The sequence below is a fragment of the Pocillopora damicornis genome, chromosome 6, assembly GCF_964200805.1.
Source record: "Pocillopora damicornis chromosome 6, jaPocDami1.2, whole genome shotgun sequence".
NCBI lineage: Eukaryota > Metazoa > Cnidaria > Anthozoa > Scleractinia > Pocilloporidae > Pocillopora > Pocillopora damicornis.
In genome coordinates this window covers 351,450-374,853 of record NC_142675.1, presented here as the reverse complement: position 1 = coordinate 374,853, position 23,404 = coordinate 351,450, and the positions used below count along the sequence as shown (strand labels likewise).

Below are 23,404 nucleotides of genomic sequence, written 5' to 3'. Positions count from 1 at the left end.
ACTGCCGTTTTGTTTCGGACGCCTTCGTCCTATTCCAGACAGTTTCGTCCGATTTCGGAAGTACTGACTCAGTTGAGTCGTTCGCCGAGTCGTATCTTCGTTAGTTTTTAACAAATTGCCCTTAGACTAGGAAATTTATCTAATTTTACATAACTCTCTCCAACAATGCGAACTATACCATGTCAAACGTTGAAAAGAACTCTGTTACAGGCGGCTTTTTCTCCTCATATTTGCCTCCGAGTGAGAAAGAAATGTTGATTTCCGGGTGTTGCTTGATGTCACGCAATCGTGCGCAACCACTTCCAGTTGTAATAGGTTGACAATGAGGAAAACAGTCCCAAGAGTTACGTTTTCTTTTTCTATTTTGTCTTGATTGTGCATCTTGAAAAAAAAATTAAAGACTTATTGCATATATGGCGTTATATCTTTCCTTTATGTGCTATATTCCTGATTTGTATCCAAGGGATAGTTTTGTCAGGTTTCCTGGCTGAGGATTGAACTCATGATACATTTATGTAAAGAATTGAAAAAACTATACTGTAGGAATTGGTGTGCGCCATCTTTTTTCCGAGAAACGAGTGTTACTTTTCTAAGACAGCATCGTCACTCACATGACTCTCTCATCAGGTGTCATGTGAACTGGATGCAGGTCAGTAAGTCAACAGTTTGTCCACATCCAGATGATGTAATGTAATGGGCTAGTGAAAAGTGTTTTCAATTGACGTTTACCTAGTCGCTGCAGAGCAAAGAATTGCTCTGGTTTGATTCGTTTTCTTCATTGCTTTTTTTTTTTTTTTTTTACGACAAACAATGCATAGAAATCGCGACAGATTAAACGAGCTGGAAGATGCTGGTACGGTTACTGTTTCTAGCCGCTATGGTGGATCATCATTCACAGACATCTGGGACAGTACAAACATTGAGGTGAGAATAGCGGTTTGATTGTGCCCCCATGGCTTTTAAGGAAGTTCTTTTGCTTAACAGAACTGAGTTTTGAGGGCTTGTGCAGCTATGCACGTCAAAAAAGGAAGAACAATATCGTGACGTCATGTTTTTTAATGAAATTTTTGAGATAAATCTGTAAACTGACGTCACTTTGTTTCGTAGTTTCGCGGAAATCACGAAAAGGAAATTCGCTCTCTTTAATAAAAATTTAAGAAGAGTATTAAAATCAGTTAAGTCAGTAAGACGCTGTATATTTCGGGGGAAAAACGGAATTTTCTGTTAACCGTTTAACTCCTAAGATCTGATTGCTAATTCTCCCCTCTAGCTGCTACACATTTCCTTACAAATCAGATCGAGATAACAAACTCTACCCGATAAGTTTGAATCTTCTCATCACCTGTTTGCTGGATAATGTATGGATAATTTAGGGAGAAGTTACGTGTTTATCACTTCTGGGAGTTAAAGGGTGAAAATATTATCATAATATAAACAGTGATTCTCCTGTTCAGTTGTCCTTAATGAGATGAAATAAAAAAGTTAAAAAATCCTGAAGAAACTAACACTAGGCCTTCATCAGAGATTCTATTAAGTAAAAGAAGTTGAACTTTTTGAGGCTTGTCTCATAAAATGAGGTTCAAATTCTTATGGGGCGAGTGCAGCCCTAAGCTACTGACCACACCCTATTCCTTCATCCAGTCCCTGGGTAACCAACCCTGATTCATGCTTTGAATCTAAGGAATTTTCATCAGGTTACCCCATCATATCCCCTTGGTGCAATAGAAAATTAGACTAATGCTATGAATACAGGTCACATTATCTTAATGCACAGTCACCCCAATTCAATTATTGCCTCCTGAGTGAGTTGGGTTGCCACTTAGGTGTTGTCATGTGACTCCAACCAGAGTACTGGTATTCCTCTCCTACCACAATAATTTCTGAGAACTTGAAGAGCAAGCTTGGTCATTAGTTTGTGGGTAACTAAAATTGACTTGATTTAATGTGATGCATTGAAGAAGTAATGTTAGTACCAAATGTAAAAAAGTGCTCAGGTTTTCCTTGTTTGTGATGTTTATAAAATGTCTTTACTGCAGATCAGGGACCAAAGTGCTCTTCAAGAAGACAACAGCAGCTCAACAGCCAGCCTTTTGCTTAAATGTAAACGTCAGGTTATCTACCCTTATCTCTATATTCTATGCTTGGTAAGTTTGGAAAACAGTTGTACAAAATATTGTCAGCATTTCTTGCGGAACTCAGAAAACCATGGACACTGCAAAGGCCCTTGAGATGTGATTTACTAGGGGAAAATAAAACCATGCTTGAGAAATTTTCATAATAAACATATTGTTAATCAGTATCTGGTTTTCTTACAGACATCCAGATCTCCCTTATGGTTGGTCATAACACAGTAAACATATTTTAACCCTTTAACTCCCAGATCAATTTTTTTATTCTCCTTACTGTCAACCATACAATTCTTATAATGTTAATTCAGAGAATTTAGTATTGGATCAACTAATTATCCCCAAACTGATATTTTCTTTATTCTCATCACTTATTTGGTTGATATTTTATTGGTATTGTAAGGAGAAACTCTGTTTTGGTCACTCATGGGAGTTAAAGGGTTAGCAGTATATTTTTGACAGTTATTAAAAAACCTTTCTGTATTGTGCTGCAACATTTTTTGTTATGATTGTAATATTGTATTGCTTCCAGCATACAATGCAAATTATCCAACACATTTTACATGTAAGTTAATAATTTGAACATTTACTTTGATTTCTTAAATGAATCAATTATATTTCTCAGGTTGCTTGGCGACCATTCGGCTCTCGCTCAATGGCTTATCGTCAAAGATGTTCCTTCTGGAAAGTGGTTAACATTTTCTACACATTTTTGTTTTTTTGCTTGATCATCTTTACCTATGCCTCACATCTTATATCCTGCAACCTTGGGCTAGATGTCAGTAGCAATGAGGTAAATTAATTCTGTGTATTTGAAGTAAAAAAAATGTTTACCTTACATGCTCTGTCAGTCCCCCCACCCCCTCTCTCTGTAATATGCACTCTGTCTATAGCTTTAACTCTCTAAAAATCTCCCTCCTTCAAAGAAAAATTCTATCCATAGTATTGTTGGGTTAGAGTTTACAAGATACTAGCTAATGTTTATGAAGCTTTTTAAAATACCATAATTGTGAATATTGTTAGTTTTCAACCAAAGAAGTATGTTCTGTGCTTTCCCTTTGGTGCAAATACCAAAGCTATCTATCAATCAAGAATGGACCCATGAGTTTCCTTTGTGGGCATTAAAGGACCTTGATATTATGCAATTACTGGATGAGGTTGAGCATAATATCATGAATTATCAATGCTAAGGTCTGAGTAATATCTGATTAGGCTGAGGCAAATAACACAGACACAAGATTTGATAATTCATGATATCATGTGAAAACCAAAAATCAATAATTGTTTTGTTATACCTTTTTAAACAATCTGCAAAAGAAGACACTTTCCTCTGAGTTTGCAAAAGTTGAAGAGCACTACACGGACAAGGGGCTTGAAAACTAGGCAGACTTTCAACTCAACATGATAACCCAATATCTGCAACAGATATTGGGTTATCATATCAACTTCACATGCTATTGTATATTGACTGTATGCTCTTGACCAATCGGAGTTTTCATAGTAAGTCTAATGCATGATAAGATCAAACAAAATGTGACAAGCTTGCACATGTCACCAAACTAAAGTCATCAATATGTTGGATAAGATTTTTTTGTCTTCTCTCAATGTGTGTAATGTAGACCTCCAAGGCTACAGAAACATCTCAAGGCACCAAGCAATCACAGCATGACCAGAGAAGCTTGATAAAACCTGACGGAAATTCCTTTGGTGGAACAAAAGCAACGCACCCTTTCTCTCTGGACCTAAACAGAATAAATAAGAATCTTATGGTTCAAAGTGGTGTTACTTCCCAAACTATGGGGAAGAACATTAGCTCTTCAGTTTTTCCTTCAGTTACCAATGTTTTTATTCAGGCAACTTCAGAGTCAGGTGATTGGAAACCAGCTGCTTTCAAAAAATGTAAACATTTACTAACAGAGTATGTGATGCCACATCTCCTCCACTTCATGGCAGTTTTGACTGGGTTTTACTTGTTTCGAATCCAAGACAATGAGGACCTCAGTGCTTTGGTAGAAAAGGTATAAGGTAGCATAAAAATATTTAACATTCCCAACATTTTATAGGCTCAACTTAAACAGGTCCACAATTCAGGCAAAAGTGAGGAATGTGATGGAGCAGGGGGAGCAGGGCTCCAATTGGGGGAGGGGGAGAGGGAATACTTAGTAATGGGCTAATGTAGATGTGCCACTGCATGGATGGGGTCATATTTTCACAACTGGATTGACTATGATGGGGTTGCATTTATATAGTTACTAGAATGGGGTGGCACAATTTTTGGGATTTTGGGATAAGAAAATTCTGGTATAAAGGGATTTGAAAATGGGAAGATTTCCTGGTAAAAGTTGCTACTGTATTACCAGATATGACTAAAATGTGGTGTATAGTTGGCCAAAGAATAGACAATAAATTGGCTCAAGTATCCCCCTTCCCCCTTTCCCCTTCCCCTATTCCCCCTTTCCCCTTCCCCTTCCCCCTTCCCTCTTCCCCCTTCCCCCTTCCCCCTTCCCCCTTCCCCCTTCCCCCTTCCCCCTTCCCACTTCCCCCTTCCCCCTTCCCCCTTCCCCCTTCCCACTTCCCCCTTCCCCCTTCCCCCTTCCCCCTTCCCCCTTCCCGCTTCCCCCTTCCCCCTTCCCCCTTCCCCCTCCCCCTTCCCTCTTCCCCCTTCCCACTTCCCCCTCCCCCTTCCCCCTCCCCCTCCCCCCCTTCTGAACTTTGATTTGTAGAAATTACTCATTTGTCTCTATACTGGGAGGGAAAAGTTTAATTTAGGATGTTCATTATGGATCAGAGATTTATGAATTTTCCAGCTACGAAGCAGAACCTCCCTTCTTGATGAACTGCAGGCTCTATGCAGAAGGAACTGCAAGAGTGAGTCTTGTGATAAACACATCAGGCCCCGGCCCCCAGTAGTCTAACAAATAACCTTAGAAGTATTGTTAAGGATGTTTTTATTAATTATTTTGTTTCCTTTCCCAAGGTTTTTTTGCTTAGTTCCATTCCTAGGAAGATTGTTTCAAGGTTAAGGTAATTTGTGCAATAGATTTTGCAAATGCTTGATGTTATATTTTTTATTTGAAAAATTATGAGTAAATTAAGACTTTTATTTCATTTTTGCAGAATTTTTTTCTTGAGCTTGGTGATGTTGGCAATTGCTGATAGTGCCGTTGAAATGTTGTTTCTTGGTGTCTCTAATTTAGCCTCAGTGACAGGATTCAGTCACAATTCAAGGTTAGTCTGGCTTAAAATTAAATAACTGTAATTTATGGCAATTTACTTGCACAATATTCACTTGATGCTGCATGCCACTTTAAAAGGGAAACTTGTAATCGTAGGTAAATATGCCCCTTTGTCATGTCACCCCAAGTCATGTGGCCTCCTGGCTAAGTGATTTGCCCCCTTAAAAAAAAATGGGAAATTGCTCATTACATCACTTTTAGACGTAAGGGTATCAAAGAGTATCAGTGGTTTGCAATAGTCAAACTCAGTGGTAATTAATCACAATAGTAAAAGACTTGTTTAAGTCCACATTGAGCTGACCAAAACAGTGAAAATGTCCAACTCCTGCCTCAGGCTTTACCATAAGTTTTGACTTATTAAATAAGAATTTAAACGCAAAAAAAAAAAAAATGGAAGAAATAAAGAGATCGATTTTGCTGCAATACAGGCCAAAATTAGCAAGAACTAAGTATTCTTAGTTGAAGTTTTGTTAGTATGGTAATAAGCGATGAAAGATGTCTTTATTTTTTTCCTGATAGTGGCCAGCGGATAGCAGTTTCATTCATTGTACTTGGCTTTTTTGTGGAGGCCTTTGTTTCCATAGTGACACTCATGAGTTACTGTGCTCAGTGTGAATTGTTGACCTTTTATCTCCGCGAGATTTGTCAGAGAATGGAGGAAAAAACCAAAGATCTCTCTGCTTTAATGAAAGTAATCACAGCTTTGTGGAATATTCTTGAGACATGACTTTTTAAACAGTGAATCCCACCCCAAAAAAATTATAATGAGATTAGGCTTCAATACTTTTTCAAAGTTTTATTTCAGCCTCTGAAATCACCCCACCTCTTCCACCAACCCCTGTCAATTTTGAGTTAACCCTTTCACTCCCAATTATCTCATTCATAATTTAGTAATTCTCCTTACTGTCTGCCATACAATTCTTAGTTTGTTAGTTTGTAAAATTTGGTATTGGATCAACTGATAATCCCCTAATTTATATTTTTCTTTATCCTCATCACTTGATTGCTTGATATTGTAATGATATTGCAAGGAGAAATTTTGTCTTGATCACTCATGGTAGTAAAAGGGTTAAATTGAAAATGAAGGTTGCAATTAAATAGACATGAACCTACTTCTCAATTAAAGTTTTAAATGGTAATTTTTTGAACATGTGAACAGAAGTGGAATCAGAATTTTAGTTAATGGCTTAAATCAGTGGACTTACTCATATCCTTTTGTTGCAAAACCCATGGTTTCTCTTAACCTGTTAAAACTCTGAAAAAAAACTGCCTTCCTTCCCTTAATCAGACACCAATGTGCATTTTCCAGGATATATATATTTACTTATGTCTTTGGAAAGAATCTTTAACACCAGTTATTAACAGCTTGGTTACATGCATATGTAAAAATCATCTGTACTTGCAAAACCTTGAAGGCCCTTCTTTTTAATCAAATCACTCAGAATTATGAAGCAGTCAGGGACGAATAGAGTATGGCTTGCAATCATATCCCTACCCTTAATTTTCCTTAGTTTTATTACAGATCTATTCCTCTTGTTTTCCTTGAAAGAAAATGTAAAAAAGATCTCAAATTCAATTGAGCATTATAACATCCTCAGCTTGCATGTTTTTGTTTTAGGACGTAATGGATGTAAAGAAAAACCTCAACAATATGAATGGAAAAATATCCATAATTGCAAGTCTAATTGTGCTCTGCTACCTTAAAATTACTGTGGCAGGTAATCATTGATAATTGTAGGGTGTTTATTTCTGCTTATCATTATGAAGTTTGATTCAAGCTTTGAATTCAATAATAAGGTTCTTGTGTGAAGGCATTCTAGAGGAAGAACAGGATGCCCAAGCTTCCAAATGAGCCTCTGTAAATATGCAAATATATTGCACAATGGGCAAAATGGAAGGATTTGCCTGGGCTTAAACAGTTGCCATAAACATACTCCCTAACAAATCCTCATGTCTTGTCCATTGCATAGCATAAACATATTTGCATATTTATGGAACCTCATTTTGTAAGCCTGGGCTACCTGTGGAGGAGGAAGGAATTGTTGAAGCTATTTGCAAAAGGGCAAGGCAAACTTAGGGGAACCGATAGAGGCGCTGCCAAAGAAGATGAAATTTCCAGGTGGCATAGTCTCAGATTTTCATGTGTAAAGATATATACTGTTAGCAAGATGACCTGTACTATCACAGCTCTAACTCTTTAACATCCAGAAATGATTAAGATATAACTTCTCCCTTCAATATCCATACATTATTCAGCAAACAGGTTATGAGAATACTCAAACTTTCTAGGTAGATGTTCTTATCTTGATCTAGCACCAAATTCTTGTAATCAATTTACAAGGAAATGTGCAGCAGCTAGAGGGGAGAATTAACAATCAGATCTTGGGAGTAAAAGGGTAAAATGATCTCTGTATCAAACTAATGCTCGAATATGAAGCACAAATCCTTGCCTGGTGTGTGATTAAGTTCAAATTAAGTATAAGTTGTTCCACAAAGGTTTTGTTTGTTGATGCACTAACAGGGTACTAAGTAAAATGTGTAAAGAGATATTCCAATCAAATAACACATATTATATCACCAACATTAGCATGATTGCTCTGACAAATTTCTGTGCTATTTTACTCTTACAGAGGTGATCAACATGATGACCTGCATTAAGAATGACAAACAAAGTGCCATTACGTTCCTTTACAGATTGTTAGCTCCACTCTTGTCCTTCTCTTTTATAATGATTCCCTTTATAGTGGTGAGTACTTTTAAAGCATTTGGTATGTAAACAAAGATTCATTTCATCCTGTTTCAGCTGACTGTTGAACCCATGCTGACAAGTGAACTAATCATTAATCAATCCCTAGAAATACATCACACTTCCAACTGCACATTTCAAAAATATGGTCTTATATTGAGGCTGAAGATATCTTGTGAGATATATCATCTTTTGGTCAAAAAACAAGCCTGGTGACACCATTATGGGGAAAAAAGAGAAGAAAGAAAAACATTGTAAAATACATTGGACATCTTCTTTTTATATGAAAAAAAAAGGGTGAAGTCTGTACTCGAACCAAGTGGCTCAACCAGCTAGGGCTTATCCTGCTTTCCTTAGCATAAAGTAGCTAAGAGTATCACTACTCCCCCCTGGATGGGATGTTAGTCCATTACAAGGTCCCCCCCCCCCCCACCCCAGAATTTCATCAGGCTTCCTTTACAAATTGCCAGTCACCACTCATACTCCTGGAAGTAGAGAGGCACTGTCAGAGGAAATGTTTTGCCCAAGATCACAACACATTGACCCAGGCAAGACTCCAACCCAGACCTCTCAATAAGGAGTCAAATACCTTAACCATCAGACCATCACATCTCTCACACCTTTTATTTATTTATTTTTTTCTCTTTTTTATATAGCTGATGTAAAATTCTTCATTTGGGGCCCATGAAGAGTGTGAGTTGGTTTTGATTTTTTTATAACTTCTTTATTTGCAGGCTGCTCGCTTTAGTGCAGTGGCACAGAAGTTTAAACAGCAAAGCCTGAATGTCAGAGTGTTTGGATATCCTTCAGCCACACAGCTGGACCAGGACTCTTTCATTTTGTTCACCCAAGGTGTAGCAATGAAGGTTAGTTTGGTCCTACAAAAAATTTGTTTCTTAGGGGAAGGGGGAGGGGGAGGGTGGATCACTAGCAGGAGGTGATAGGTTTGTGGTTTGTAAATTAGTGAAGTCAGCCTTAAAAATCTCATGGATTGTAGATTTTTATAAAAAATTAAGTAGCTTAGCAAATTTTAAAAATGTGTACAAATACTATCCACCTAAGAGAGGGATTTCTGCATCAGATTGTTAATCTTTGTATTTTTTCAGCAATCCTCCCCTTTGCCCAATATATGACAAGCTGAACATACTTATATACACTCATAAAGTGATGGAGTTCCAGATGTGAACAAAAACGTTTTGACTAGACTAGGGCGGAACAGTTTGTGGTTATCTGATAGGTTTCAATGTCCCCATGTTGAAAATTTCTTATGGCCCTTTATGTCATGCAGGTATTAATCAAATTTTCCACATAGCACTTTCTGGAATTTATTTCCAGGGTTAGGTTTTTTTGGTCTGATTATTTAAACAAAGTTGAGTCGTTTTTTAACAAAACTGCCTCCAAAACAATCCTCCATCAATTCCGCCAGGTCTATTTATTTTTCAAACAGTGTCAAGAGGGCCAAAAGCTAACAGTGGCAGGACATCTATTTAATTAAATCAACCCTCTTATGAAGAAAGCCTGAGGCCCACTGATTGTGTAAAACCGCAGTTTGCATTTCGTGATTTATCAACTCACAAGGAAACATCAGATAGAAGCAACTTTATAAAGATTGTTCAAGAGAATCCAGGTTTTTTTAAATCTTTAATCATATATCATTGTTTCCTTCACTAGGCCAAACTGATGTTGATGCCAATTCATGGCTCATATGTGTCTGCTACTGTGATACTGATCATGTTTGGGCTCCTGGTATTGATCCAATTACATATCATATCTACTAATGTTAGATACCTTTGAGAAGTGGGCATAAGCTGTTATTTTCTGCCACCCTTAATAACCTCCCAAGGGAACTAATAGGGTTCAATGAAATACTTACAGGTTTAAAAGAGAATGAAAATTGAGGAGCTGCAGTGAAATGGTTGAATATTGTTTCCATGGGTTAGAATTACTTCCTTTTGTTTGTTTCTTTTCCATAAACTGAATTGTAGGTTTAAAATAATTGTTTGTTGTTACAGAACAATTAAGTAAAGCTGGTTTCTGTTTAAAATAACACACTTTTCTTTTTATACTGATATCCTCTTGTTTTCTACTTTTTTCAAAACAATTATTTTTGTTGATGGAATTATAGAACATTTTACAGTGTGTACCGGAAGGATAGGCCATTTAATTTGACTGATTGAAATGGGGCAAGCCTAAATTTTAAAAAGAGTTGTCATTGAATATAATTATTAATCATCTTTTATTGAAAAAGACCCAAAGGATGATTAAGTGGTATTCCTTTTCCAAGGGTCCATTTGTATGGAGTTTTAACTTCCCGAAGAGATTCCACTTTGCTGCATGTCCTTTTAGTAATAAATCACAGATGTTAAAATGTGTGAGAACAAATATGTGGCAGACAAGGTAGAGCTGAGTGTGTCATTAATGGTCTTACCACATTTGACAACTTCTAGTGATCAAGTTCTGTACACAACCATAGAAACAAGGAGGTAACACAGAATTTACTTGTTTTATATGATTAAAAGGCAAAATATTGTTTATAGTGCTGTCACCTATGCATCTATCCACTAATCTACAAAGAAGAACCAGTCAAGATGCATGTATGATTCAGCTTACAATATAATGCTAACTTAATTGTGGTATAATTGTAAATGGGATTGTAAATAAATTTTAACAAAAGGTAGAGAAATAAAATGTTGATGCAGAATACATTGTGAGAAGTTCAACACTTAACAATTGGTTCATACATCAGCATGCGTTCATCAAGATATGAAGCACTTGGGAAGTTTGGAGAGTACGAAAGATGCGTAAGAGTTGCTCGAGGCTTAGCCGAGAGCAACTCTAGCTTCTTGAGTGCTACCCAAACTTCCCTAGTGCTTCATATCTCAACGAACACACAGCTGATGCATGAACCAATTGTTTTATAACATTTTCAACCCAATGGAAAAAATTTTTTTTTATCAAGGGATTTGTTTGCTGACGTTATGAGTGTGTACAATAGGAATATGAAGCACGTTGACACAATTGAATTTGATTAGACAAATTTACTAGCTATGTTATAATAGATATTTGCATATACTGTGATGATTTTATAAGCACCCTCGTTCCAATAACTGCCCTCCCTCTGATAAGTGCCCCCCCCTCAAATTAATTGTTAATTAGTGCCCTTATTGAGTAAGCACCAAATTCAACACCAAATTCTTGCAGCTGAAGTTAAAAGAAATGTAGACAGTACAGAAAATGAATTTGTTGATCTTAGGAAAGGGTCTCACAGTGTTACCTAATAAGTAACTTCCCTTGCCTCTCTCTGTAATTGCTTTATCTATCTTTATCTGATATGTGGAAAGCTCGAAGGCAAGTAACTATATAGAAAAAAAACACAACAAACAAATACCACCATCTTTGCAATAGAGTTTGCCCTTACATAGGAAATCTTGGTAATAAATAAATAAATATCTAATTTTTCAATCTGGTTTAACAACTTGCTGAGGCAGTATTCCTCATCAAATTTTCATATTTAATGAACCAGCTGGAGTTTTCAAACAGTTATTTTGATCTGTGGGTGCTTTATCCACTCAGCATTTTTCATGATACTGCTAGTAGAAGAGAAACCTGAGAAGTAAGAACAAAGTTTTTACTAACACCAGAACCCTCATCCCATTTTATCACTGAATAACAGTAAGTGAAGTCCAACCTCACCACAGTGGTCAAAAAGAAGTGACCAACAGGGAAATGTGGAAGTGTTATATGAGACCTGTAACGTCTCAGGTTCAAAGATGGGAATAGTCTGTTGGCCATGATCCTTGTGAAGAGGTTGTTGTTGTAGATAGGTTAAATAAAAAGACTGAACGACTCTGCCGAGAAGGAAAAAGTGACTGTTGTGAGGAGATTGCCATTACAGACAGTTTTGACTGTATCCAGAAGTTAGCCCTGACAGTTTCACAGCAGAAAACAAACTATAACAAGTGGGTGACTCAGATTTTTCCTTTGTCCCACACTTGTGACACAAACAAATTACAACTTTTAATAAAAAATCACAAGCACTATCACCCGTTACCTTCCAGAGCAACAGCAAATGCACCTTGGTCAACAATGCCATTATTGTCACTGTGCATGTTAACTTAACATACCTGCTGAATTGATGGACATCCAATGATCTGTTGATCTTCTTCAGAGTAAGTTTCCATCACCAAGTCATTCATTTGTTTGTAATATTCTTGAACCTTAGCCTGTAATGTTATAGAATTCCATTGAGTATTCTAATCTCAATGTAAAAGAAAGAGTGAATTCTTTTTTGTAAATCCAGCCTTGTTACTTTCAGTGGCAGGCTCTTACCAAGTACTGGGATATCAACAGTTTTTTTTCATTTTTGAAGAGCATGTTTTAGTTAGAACTACATTTACAATTCCAAGAGCAAACTCATGAAAATATAACATCCCAAAGTTAGTGATATTTAAACTGTGACACTGCCCCAAATGGTCTTTTAATACTCAGCATTAAAAGCAAAAGTTCCATCTTTTATGCCACAGTTTGGTCCCAGGTCCTTGTTATAAATGGATACCCTCGGTAATGATTTGCTATACACGTGTTTTTGCCATTGGAGTGTTAGGTTTTGTATTTATATCAGGAAAAGAAATTACTGTTGATCATTACCTTGACAGGTTTAAAGAGAATGTACTCTGTGTCTTTGTTTGCCAAAAACAAAGCCATGCTTTGCAGAGTGCTTGTGAGCTTGGACTTCAGTAACATGTAAGTCTCACTAACAACTTTGCGAACATTCTCTGAAAAACAAAATTAAGAAAATTTAAAGTACAACGCATAACTCTATTCATGACTTAAAAAAGTGCTGGAGGTTATAAAGCTTTTCATGTAACTACCCAAAGTATTAAAGTAAGAAATATTTTTTATCACCTGGTTTTGCAAAAGGTTGTTGTTTGAGGAATGCTTTAGTATCTTTTCCTTCCTCTTGGGCAAGATTCTTAATCACTGTTACCTGCAAGAAAAATTTCAGAAAATCCATATTCCTTTATTTTTCTCATGTGTACTTGACATCTTTGAGTAACTAAGAGTGTACTAGTTACACAAAAAAACTATTTTTTTTAACCCTTTTCACCCCCAAGACCTCTTTTATTTAGTAATTCCCCCTACTGTTTGTCATACAATTCTCATGATGTTATCTTAGAGAATTTGGTATCTGATCAACTAATAATCCCCTAGTTGATACTTTTCTTTATTCTCATCACTGGTTTGTTTGATATTATATTGGTATCATAAGGAGAAATTCTGTCTTGGTCACTCATTGGAGTGACAGGGTTAATAATGAAGTTATTTGCCACCTGTTTAGTTTAAGTACCAAACCATCCACAACCAAAAACCAAGGCAGACAGATCACTCAATCCATCAAAAAGTTAATTGGCATCAAGATTCAACTTACCTTGGTCAAGAATGCTGACAAAGGAGAGATGAGAGACTCTGATACATTTTGAATAAACTGCTCACACACAATCCTGAGTTCAACATCAACATCCTTCAGTTGATAACAAAACAAAAGTGCTCAGTTATGAAATGGAAATAGCCACAAAGCTAGAGTGTAATATTATCACGACTCTATAAGAGAGATCCTCTACACTTGTTGTGTTAGTGGGGCAAAAAATGTAATTAATTTCCTACAAGGAATTGAACTGCACCTAGTTTCAATTTAATGTTCAGATTCCCAACCAGCTGAGCTGTAAAGAACTCATTTGTACGCCAGGTCATAAAAGACCATAACACACATCCTGCAAAATACTTGTATCAGCAATTTTTGATGTGTGTTGCTTTAAGATTGAGTAAGATAAAAATAGTAAAAGAAGCAAAGAAAACTCAAAAGCTCTCTAGGGTGACTCTGTACATATGGACAATTTAGATTTAGATCAAAGCTAAGTTTGTCCAAATATTTAGCTTTCCTTACCTTCTTTGAATCCAGATAGTTTTCTGTTAACTGAGGCGCTCCCTGAAACAGAATTACCAGTAAAGTATAGCTAGTGTTCAGCACTACTTTTTTAAGATTCCTACCAAAACACATCAGGACAAGGGCATACTGTCTAGAAATGAGTGCATCTCTCTCCTTAATATCTAACAAACTTACATCTAACAAAAATTCCAGCAATGCATTGTTGCCACTGAGAGCAAACAGCCTGTTGCTGTGACTCCACAAACCATATGCTGCAGTCCTCATTTTACTGAAGTCCAGCGACATTTCCTTGACAGCAAAATCAACATCAAAAGGGGCAATCTGCTCTCTGAGGATCAGCAGATGTTTTATGAGGAACAGATGACCGTTTATAGAATCCTGGGAAAAATGCCAGACTTACATAAATGTAGAGAATACAAACCAAATGCTAAATATTAGCCCTTTACAACCTTACATCAGTATACAAGTTCTCATACTGTTTTCTAGACATTTCCTAATGATGGAACTTGCAAGGAGAATTTGTCTAACAATCAAGAGCTTATTGAGGTCGCAATCATTCCCTTCATTCTCATGACCTTAATGTTTGATTTAAGGGTGATACTGTTGGGAGAATTTAGATGCTTATCACTCACAGGGAGAAAATGGTTAGGCATCAAAGACAGGGGGGGCAGAAAATTGAAAGGATGCATGGAAGAAAGAGCTACATGATTTTCGAAGCAGCATCTACTTCTCCAAAGGGATCTTATACATAACTGAGTCAACACTTGGCAGTCACCTAAATCTGTCAGTTTGTATCTGTACCTTTCTCTGAGCAATAAGAGAGCTTGCTGTTTTAAGGGACTGGATGCAGAGGGACAAAGCCTCCTGAGAAAGGCCTTCAAATGTTTCTTTCTAAAATGTAAAAGGTGAAATCAAACATAAACTTTCAAATCAATGAGATATAAACTAGATGAAATAAGAGGACAGAAAATCAAATACAACCCAAAGAAGGTAATAATCCTCACCGAGATGCACCGATAGAGTTTTGAGAGACACACCAGTGTGCGTCTGACTGTTGGGTACCACATACCCTGAAGGTCTGCTAACGCTCCTGGTAACTCTACAAACAAAAAAGATACAAAACAGGTGAAGAAATGTTAGACAGATGCATTTGAGTATGGCAATGCTTTTGATCATAACTAACCAACAGACTTCTTCTCTTCTTCTCCAGATTGTTTTTCCTCTTTCTCATTATCCCCTGCCTGAAAGTTGAATGTAGAATGAAAGTCTTCAGATAACACTAAGTAGGCTGCAAGAAGTTTAACTCCTGTTATATGGAAAGCCAGTCTACCTTGGTAAACCTCTCACAAGTTCATTAGGTGTCTCTGATAGTTTTTCACCCCTTTCACTCCCAAGATCTCATTATTAATTCTCCTTACTGTCAGCCAAACAATTCTTATGATGTTAGCTCAAGGAATTTAGTATTGGATCAACTAGTAATTCCCCAATTGTCTGCTTGGTATTTTATTGATATCAAAAGGCAAAATTCTGTCTTGTGCATATGTAGGAGTCAAAAGGTTAAGTACCCTACAGTTTTAATGGTACAGTAGTGTTTACCAACCCCAATAATAAGTTTTTCTGGATAAGCTAGATCACCAGGTGCTGGGGAATATTTCTGGATGTCACTCTCAATGTACGCCTGCCAAAAAAGAGAAAATTGGTGTCAAATAGGAAAATGTTTGTCACATAGTGAAATGACACTCGTCTTCCTAAGATAAGCTCCGTTGATATCCAAATTAGTTGTTCGTATCAGTAGTTGTTACCTGTGCCCGGTAAACCAGCCGTTCTTGTACATCCTCTAACATCTGTAGAACAACAACTTCAAAAGCGGCTAGTTCTTCACCTGAAAAAGAAGAGTAATTTTAGATTCCAACCAACCCCTGCATTCTCTCAAATTGTTTGACATAAAAGGAAGGAAAAAATTCTTGGCTCTGCGTCATCTATACATTAAAATAACAAATTCAAATTGTTTTGCTAACTAGTAAAATTTAACAATTATACCTTTTTGCTGCACATGATCCTCAATCATTTCCACCTAAAGAGAACCAAAAAAGAACAATTATTATAATACCCCTAATAATGTACATGGAAAAGTTATGCACTTCTGATTGGCTGAAAATTAGTGCATTCTCATATAACAAGGTGCAAAGTTGTAACATGAGTGCAAATTACAAATAGCGCGCAGACGCTTTCAAAATTTTGTCTGTCCTGACTCTGTGATGTTTTTTTCATGTACATTATTAACAAGTAATAACATGAATGCAATTTGCCGTAATAAACATTTGTAAATTTTCCAAAGACTATAAATGGTATTTGCCCTATGGGCTCATGCAATTATATTGTCTTCAAAAAAATTTACTTGTGCTTATTGACACCAAATTGCACTGGAAATCATATTATTACCTATACTTATCGGAGCATAAGGTGCAATCTTTAGGATCACATTTTTCCATATAATATTTTAGGTACAGAAATTAACAAAATTTGGTGGCCTTACCCACTTCCAATATAAGTCATTTTTTATCACTTGGCAGTGTTCTCTCTTATCTTACACACAAGAGGTATATGAAATTTTTAAACCAATAGGCAATCCTTGAAACTATTGATTTTTCTAGAATTCCAAGCAATTTTAAGATGTAAGACAAATGGCAAATTTTACCAGCTACTGCTTAAAAGGAGAGCACTGCTTGGAAATGGGTAGAAAGCTTTTAATTAATTTACTAAGTCCACATACAATCTACAATAATGATAACAGTGATCATAATTATGACAAAATAAATTTACCTTTAATATTGTGCAGAGTTCAGTGAGTGTCTCCATGTGATTCATGTGGATTATTACAGGTCTCAGCGAATCGTATAAGGTACTGCACAAAATTTCTAACAAGGAGCTACAAAGCAAAGAGAAATTTCATTTTGAAACATTAACAAGAAACCAATCAGAATCATTCAGTCTAAATCTATTCTGTCAGCTTTGCAAGCCCTTTGTGTTTGTGGCTAACATTTTTAAACTTCATTCTCCATTGTATACATTTCTTTCATCAAGAGCTTGACTCTCCCAACTTGACTTGTACGAAAGGCCAAATTCTCACAAGCCAGAGTAAACAAACTTTCACAAAGGTAAAAAGATTACAAGTGATAAAATATTTCACTTACTCGAGACCTGAACTTGGCCTAGAGAAGAAGTGATAGTATAACTGGTATTCATCCTGACAGACGCGAATCAACACTGAACAACCAGCACGAACCTACGAAATAAATGTGATTCTAAGGTTAGTTATAATTGGCCTGACTTAACCCTTTAACTCCAGGATCTGATTGTTAATTCTCCCCTCTACCTGCTGAACATTTCCTTGTAATTTAGTCATGAGAATTTGTCATGAGATCAAGATAACAAGTTTTAAATGATAAGTTTGAATATTCTCATTATCTGTTTGCTGGGTGATATAAGGATATTATGGGGAGAATTTTCTTGTCGATCACTTCTGGGAGTTAAAGGATGAAACATTTGATCTCTAACAGTGACTTGCATCTAATTTCTCCTCACATTATCATCCCTGAATAAACATTATGGTCATGAGAATAAAGAAACTGATCACAACCTCTAGAAGCTATTGATTGTTAGACAAATTCTCCCTGTATGTACCACAGTTAATATAAGAAGAGTAAGGAGAACTTGCATACTGATGTTAGGGTGTAGTACTGTTACAGGGTGTTTCTCACTTTTAAGTGGGTAAAATTCCTCTGTTTCAACCATTCAAATGAAAACTTTTCCAGCTGTACTTTCAGTGTCAAATGACACAATCAACACCACAAAGCAGTTTAGAAACCTTATTTTGCATTTCTGTGCATAAACTTACTAGAGAACAAGGATTTCTTTCATACTGCTTGGCCAGTTTATCAATAGCATCACTAACACATGGGGTCAGGAGTTGAGAACGCTGAGAGAGATAGCACTGCTGGCAGTCACTTAAAAGTGAACTGTACCTGAAACATCAAGAAACAAAAAATGGCACCTTTCACATAAAAAAGGCCTTCAAAATTGCTTTTCACTGTCACTACAATAATTGTCTTTAAGTAATACTTACTCAGAACTTAAGTGACTTCTCTGTTCAATCTGTTCCATTAAACTCTGTTAAAGAAAAGAATAAAATGAATTCTTAGTAAATCGAATGAATTGAAAATAAACTGGCCTTCATTGTCAGGCAGTTAACCCTTTCAAACAACAACAACAAAAAAATCACTCCCAGCAGAGACCAAGGCATACTTTCTTTTTGCAGTATCAATACAATGTCAAGCCGATTAATAATGAAAACTGAGAAAAATATCAATTAGGGGATTATCATTCAATCCAATACCAAATTCTCAGAACCAAAATTATAATCAACTTATGGTAGACAGTATGAAGACTTACCAAGGAGATATTGGGAATGAAAAGGTTACCTGTATCTCCTTTAGCTTCCAACAATAAAAATAAAGTTAAATACAGTGACTGACCTTTACTCTTGGAGCACAAGTCCTGAATTTCCCATAAAATAAAGCAAAGGAACTTTCAGAAGAATTTCCACCTTCCTGAAATAGCCAATGAAAAAACAAGAAAACAAGTTTCCTTTCAAAATCATCATACCCTCAAAAATATTCAACTGCAGCACTGGAAATAAGTTTTCTTCCTAAACAGGACATGTGTCAAACCAAATCTTCCTTTTGACCTGACATATTTTCAACCAATATTAACTACAATGAATAATCAACTTGATAGATAAGCATAATTAAGAACAAAAATGAAATTTGTTACCATAATGGTCTTTGAACACTAGTGTCCAAAATGGCACATTTCTATCTAAAACTGATACTACTTCCTTAAATAAAATGATACTGTCTAAAATTGGATGTGTCTAACATTCTTTCCAAAAGGAGACTTTGGTCTCTAAAATCAGACACCAGTGTCTAAAATCAGACACTATAATCTAAAATTGGGCACTGGTGTCCAAAATCAGACACCAGTGTCTAAAATTAGACACTAGTATCTGAAATAGAACACTACCGGTTGTTTTTGAAATAGAAACTCGTGTCCAAAATCAAAATAAGTATCCAAAATTGGACACTTTTGTCTAAAATAGGACACTTTTTTTAACCACTTTCCATCAACCTACCTTATTTGCCAACACCTGTGCTGTGGCATTTTTCAGCAAATTCACAACATGCATTTTCACTTGATTGAGGGCCTGGTTCAAGCACTGTTTGAATCTGACAAGATACACTTGGGATTCTTTGAACTGAGGCTACAAGGACAAAAAAATATATTCATATGTAATCCACTAGTTTTGCAGCTACTGCATTGCAACTGAATTCAGCAGCTTGCAAGAGGCATGCTGCATAAGAACATGGCTGGTATATAGCCCCATGAGACCTCTGACACTCATTTGCAGAGTATTTGACGGGTGTTCCTCCAGGACCTCGGATATACATGTATTCTTTGTCCAGTACCCAATGAAATGTGGACTTTACACACTTGGTGGAGCCTCAAGCTTTGCAGTATACAGTTACGGGGGGTGGGGATGGATCTGAACTTATATCCTTCAGCTACTGGCATTCAGCAGCATACCAAGCTTTCTCATAATGATTATATTTATTGAAAAAAAGGAGGAACAAACACCCTAGTATTCCCTCCCCCAACTGCAACCTTGCTCAGCCAAGTTTGAAGATCATTAAAAATAACTTAAGTTTTTAAAATGAATTTATAAACAAAAGATTTAAACCTTCCACTCCAAAGATCTCATTGGTACTTCTCCTTAGTTTCTGCCATCCAATTCTTATAATGTTAGTTAAGAGAACTGCTAGAAGATCAATTAAAAATTATCTTTTTTATATTGTTCTTTATTCTCATCACTTTCCCAACAGTGTTGATATTGTAAGGAGAAATTCTGTCTCGGTCACTTGTAGGATTTAAAGGGTTAAGGACAGAAAACTTACATTGCTTGATATAAATGAAATACACTCATCAAGTCTTGCCAGCATTGGAACAAAGGACTCGCTTGTCACTGAGAGCGTGGATGAATTGAGTTTCTGAAAACAAACCAAATCGTGGTGGGTAATGATTCCATATTAAAGTACAGTCAATCCTTTATTAAGTGATCACCCACAAGGAATGGCAGGTCTACCACTTAATACAGGTTCCACAGATTAGGGGTACTATAAAAAAATTATAAAGTTAACAATACTACTTTATGCCATAATTGACAACTCAGTGCACAGAATCTTGCTCAATAATACTACATAATTTGGTTTTGAGAGAGAAACTTGGAATAAAAAAATTCCTTACATGATTATTTATAATAGTTTTATTTGAGTGGTTCAGCTTTCAGAAACTGATTGATACATGTGGAGGACAATGAAAACAGGCCATTGGGACTTACAAAAGGGTGGCCTCTGAGGAGAAAATCACAGTGGTGAAGGGAAAACAAATTTGGGACTTTAATGACATCTGACTGCTGAACATGGGGTGAATGCTTCATATGGCACCGCATAACACTGGTTTGATTGTAAACCAAAATGACAAACATACAACTTATTAGCTAAGGCTCTAACAAATTTTTTTTCCTAGCATAACAATGGTCTGGTCACTCACATGTCTAAGATGATCTAAAGCGTTGAAGTAAGACAACTTGTTGCTGATACTTTCAGCCATGTTCATCAACTTTGTCTGAAAGGTTGCCATGTGAAAATAAATAGATGAACTATTAATGTGGAAAAAAAGGTTCTTAACCCCTTCACTGCCAAGATCTGATTATTAATTCTCCCTTCTAGCTGTGACTCACTTCCCTGTACATTAGTCACTTAACTTCAAAGCTGCTGCAGATAATTTAGTAGATGTAAGCAACCATTAAAACATTCCCGTGGTTCAATCATTTTGTTATCTTGTAACCTTGTTGACCTTGACCAACTGCTATAAGGAACAAATTTTCAACGCCCAACTGCAATCACATTGTTTTGGTTCTGCTACATCTGTTACCTCAACACCACTAATTTCTGCATTATTTTGAAATCACTCCCACAGCTAATGTTTAACCCTTTAACTCCCATAAGTGACCAAGACAGAATTTCTCCTTACAGTATTAATACAATATCAACCAGATAAGTGATGAGAACAAAGAAAAATATCAATTTGGATGTAATAAGTTGATTCAATACTAAATTCTCTGAACGAACAATTATAATAATTGTATGGTTGAAAGTAAGGAGAATTACAAATTTGATCTGGGAGTTAAAGGGTTAAAGGAAGGTAAGGTCTTCAATGGAGAGAATTTAAATGAAACTCAAATGTTTATATCTATCTCTTTGACCTGATCCTGAAGAAGCTGTTCACAAGCTTCATGAAGAGCCCCAGTTTTTGTGGATACCAATAAGTGCTTCTGCTGTAGATCCTGCAGATGATTCAAAGCTGACTCCACTTCACTCAGAATACTGTCACAATGATCGCGATAAGAACGCAACTGTGCTGCATAGGATCTGAGGAATAAATTATCCATATACCAGGTGTTACAAAGATCTTTTACTTCCAAGATCTAAGAATTAATTCTCATGACTGTCTGCCATACATTTCTTTAAAATTCACTTCAGAGGATTTGGTGCTGAGTCACGCAGTATTGTCTGGTTCTAATCACCTGTATCCTTAGCATGAAATCGATATTATAAAGCAAAATTACTAGTAGTAGTAGTAAACCTTTATTTATTATAAAGCAGGGTAAATCCTTCAGTCATTTGACATAACTGTTTTCAAGGGATGCCCTGTTTAACACATAAAATCTTACAATTAATACTACCTGTATTTACAAACTATTCTATTATATAAAAAAATATCAGAAATGTTATTAAATGCATATATCTACGTATATAAAAAGTTACAAATAACAATTTAAAATTATACAGTCATTATGATAAAACTATTTGTTACATTTGGGAATAAAACCCATGTTAACCTATCCTTTACATAGTCAAAACATTTTTTTGGGGTCACAGAACAATACCCATTAATTTTCCGTTACCTGTAAGATGATTCCTGCTCCTCCTCCATTTGTGCTTCAACATTTGCAAACCAAGCAAAAAACTGTTAATGAAAAAAATTTAGTTTAAAACTTACCTAATAACATCATAGCACAACTAGGCTTTGTGAACAGCACAGAAATCAACACTACTTTCAAGATAAGTCAAAAGAGTGACCTCATTCTGATGGTCAGCTTTATACCTTAAACAACATTCAAACTTGTTTAAAATAAATTAGAATGATTGACATCTCACACACCACACTGGACTAACCCAGATTTTGAAAGCAGCTTAATGTAGTCTGACTGTTGGTGAGCATAGTCCTGAGAAGGGCTGTTGGTAAAGTTAGGTCCTTCTGTTTGGTTTATTTGTGATGTTAATGTCATGAATATTCCTTACTGATTTGAAGAGAGTGGGTTGGATTTCTCTAATCCTCTAATTGATATCTTTCCTTATGCTCACCACTTATCAGTTTGATATTCTATTGATATTGTAAGGAGAAATTCTGTCTTGGTCCCTCACGGGAGTTGAAGCTTAAGGATTAACAACAGAGATGAAAACCCAACCTGCTGAGCATTTTCTATTTTTTCTGATCCCAAATCAACTGTTGCCATGTCCACAGCAGCTTCTTTACTGGTTTCACTCAAGGTCCTCTTTGCAGGTAAACTAGTGCAGTCGTCATCAGGTAACTTTGATTGATTAGCAGAGAATAATAAAGAAATATGCTTTACTTTAAAGTGAGTGGGACTATGTGCCTTGTCATTAAGATGAAGAAAAATGTATTGATCTCCTGTTCCATGATCTCACATCACAAGCATTCTGTTTAGCAATCAAATTCACTTAAGTAGATAAACAATTGGGTATGCAAAACCATATTACAAAAACTAAGCAAAACGAGGAAGTAACGTGAGGAAATATTTCTGTGAAATAATTAAGAAATATGCATTTCATCAGGTACGCAGCACTCATTGTCTGCCTCTTACATTCTATCAGAATTTATGTCCTCAGCTGATTAATCTAACTGTTTTGGTTCAAAACAGCTGATCCAAATGTACCATTTTTTAACTCACCTCGTCTAAAAGAGGACGATTTCCTGCTACTGTAGTAAGTTCAAGTACACTATTTCTTTGCTTTTCTGACAATGGTGCAAGAGGAGAATCCTTCACATCCCATAGACTTAGCTTCTCCTTTATCTCATTGGAATACGACGAATACCCAGCTTGAGCTTGAGCCGCCATGTTGGCACTTCGTCCGAAATGCATTGAGGT

General features: G+C 36.2%; 2 protein-coding genes across 3 annotated transcripts; one reads left to right on the top strand and one right to left on the bottom strand.

Annotated features, from left to right (window-relative positions):
- The first annotated feature begins 67 nt into the window (after positions 1-67).
- On the top strand, positions 68-10,809 carry LOC113686239 (uncharacterized). Of its 2 annotated transcripts, none has more exons than XM_089209427.1 (11): positions 68-924; positions 2,037-2,144; positions 2,752-2,919; positions 3,746-4,144; positions 5,104-5,150; positions 5,244-5,354; positions 5,882-6,053; positions 6,981-7,080; positions 7,993-8,108; positions 8,843-8,974; positions 9,780-10,809. In XM_089209427.1, exons 1-11 carry the CDS (start codon positions 811-813, stop codon positions 9,900-9,902), a joined length of 1,590 nt encoding a protein of 529 aa, XP_089065553.1. In that variant the 5' UTR covers positions 68-810; the 3' UTR covers positions 9,903-10,809. The 2 variants fall into 2 exon arrangements, with proteins under 2 accessions (XP_089065553.1, XP_089065554.1); XM_089209428.1 differs by having other exon boundaries at positions 650-924; positions 2,752-2,904.
- Positions 10,810-11,131: 322 nt separating this feature from the next.
- On the bottom strand, positions 11,132-23,404 carry LOC113686240 (conserved oligomeric Golgi complex subunit 3). Its single transcript, XM_027203835.2, has 25 exons — positions 23,207-23,404; positions 22,703-22,825; positions 22,139-22,200; positions 21,437-21,602; positions 20,722-20,796; positions 20,067-20,159; positions 19,247-19,375; positions 18,591-18,665; positions 18,182-18,225; positions 17,954-18,080; positions 17,250-17,341; positions 16,879-16,984; positions 16,096-16,129; positions 15,858-15,937; positions 15,656-15,733; positions 15,239-15,296; positions 15,060-15,154; positions 14,857-14,946; positions 14,230-14,433; positions 14,053-14,094; positions 13,537-13,629; positions 13,014-13,095; positions 12,756-12,883; positions 12,233-12,331; positions 11,132-11,714 (listed from the first exon to the last, which is right to left on the bottom strand). Exons 1-25 carry the CDS (start codon positions 23,396-23,398, stop codon positions 11,688-11,690), a joined length of 2,394 nt encoding a protein of 797 aa, XP_027059636.2. The 5' UTR covers positions 23,399-23,404; the 3' UTR covers positions 11,132-11,687.

Bases quoted from the DNA above. Each gene is read 5' to 3' on its own strand.
- LOC113686239 (XM_089209427.1), top strand. From the start codon at position 811: ATGCATAGAAATCGCGACAGATTAAACGAGCTGGAAGATGCTGGTACG. The intron at 2,145-2,751 runs GTAAGTTTGGAA...TATATTTCTCAG, and splicing joins ATCTCTATATTCTATGCTTG to GTTGCTTGGCGACCATTCGG. The intron at 8,975-9,779 runs GTTAGTTTGGTC...TTCCTTCACTAG, and splicing joins CCCAAGGTGTAGCAATGAAG to GCCAAACTGATGTTGATGCC.
- LOC113686240 (XM_027203835.2), bottom strand. From the start codon at position 23,398: ATGCATTTCGGACGAAGTGCCAACATGGCGGCTCAAGCTCAAGCTGGG. The intron at 13,096-13,536 runs GTAAGTTGAATC...TTTTTCTTGCAG, and splicing joins TGTCAGCATTCTTGACCAAG to GTAACAGTGATTAAGAATCT. The intron at 11,715-12,232 runs GTATGTTAAGTT...CTTACTTCTCAG, and splicing joins GATGTCCATCAATTCAGCAG to GTTTCTCTTCTACTAGCAGT.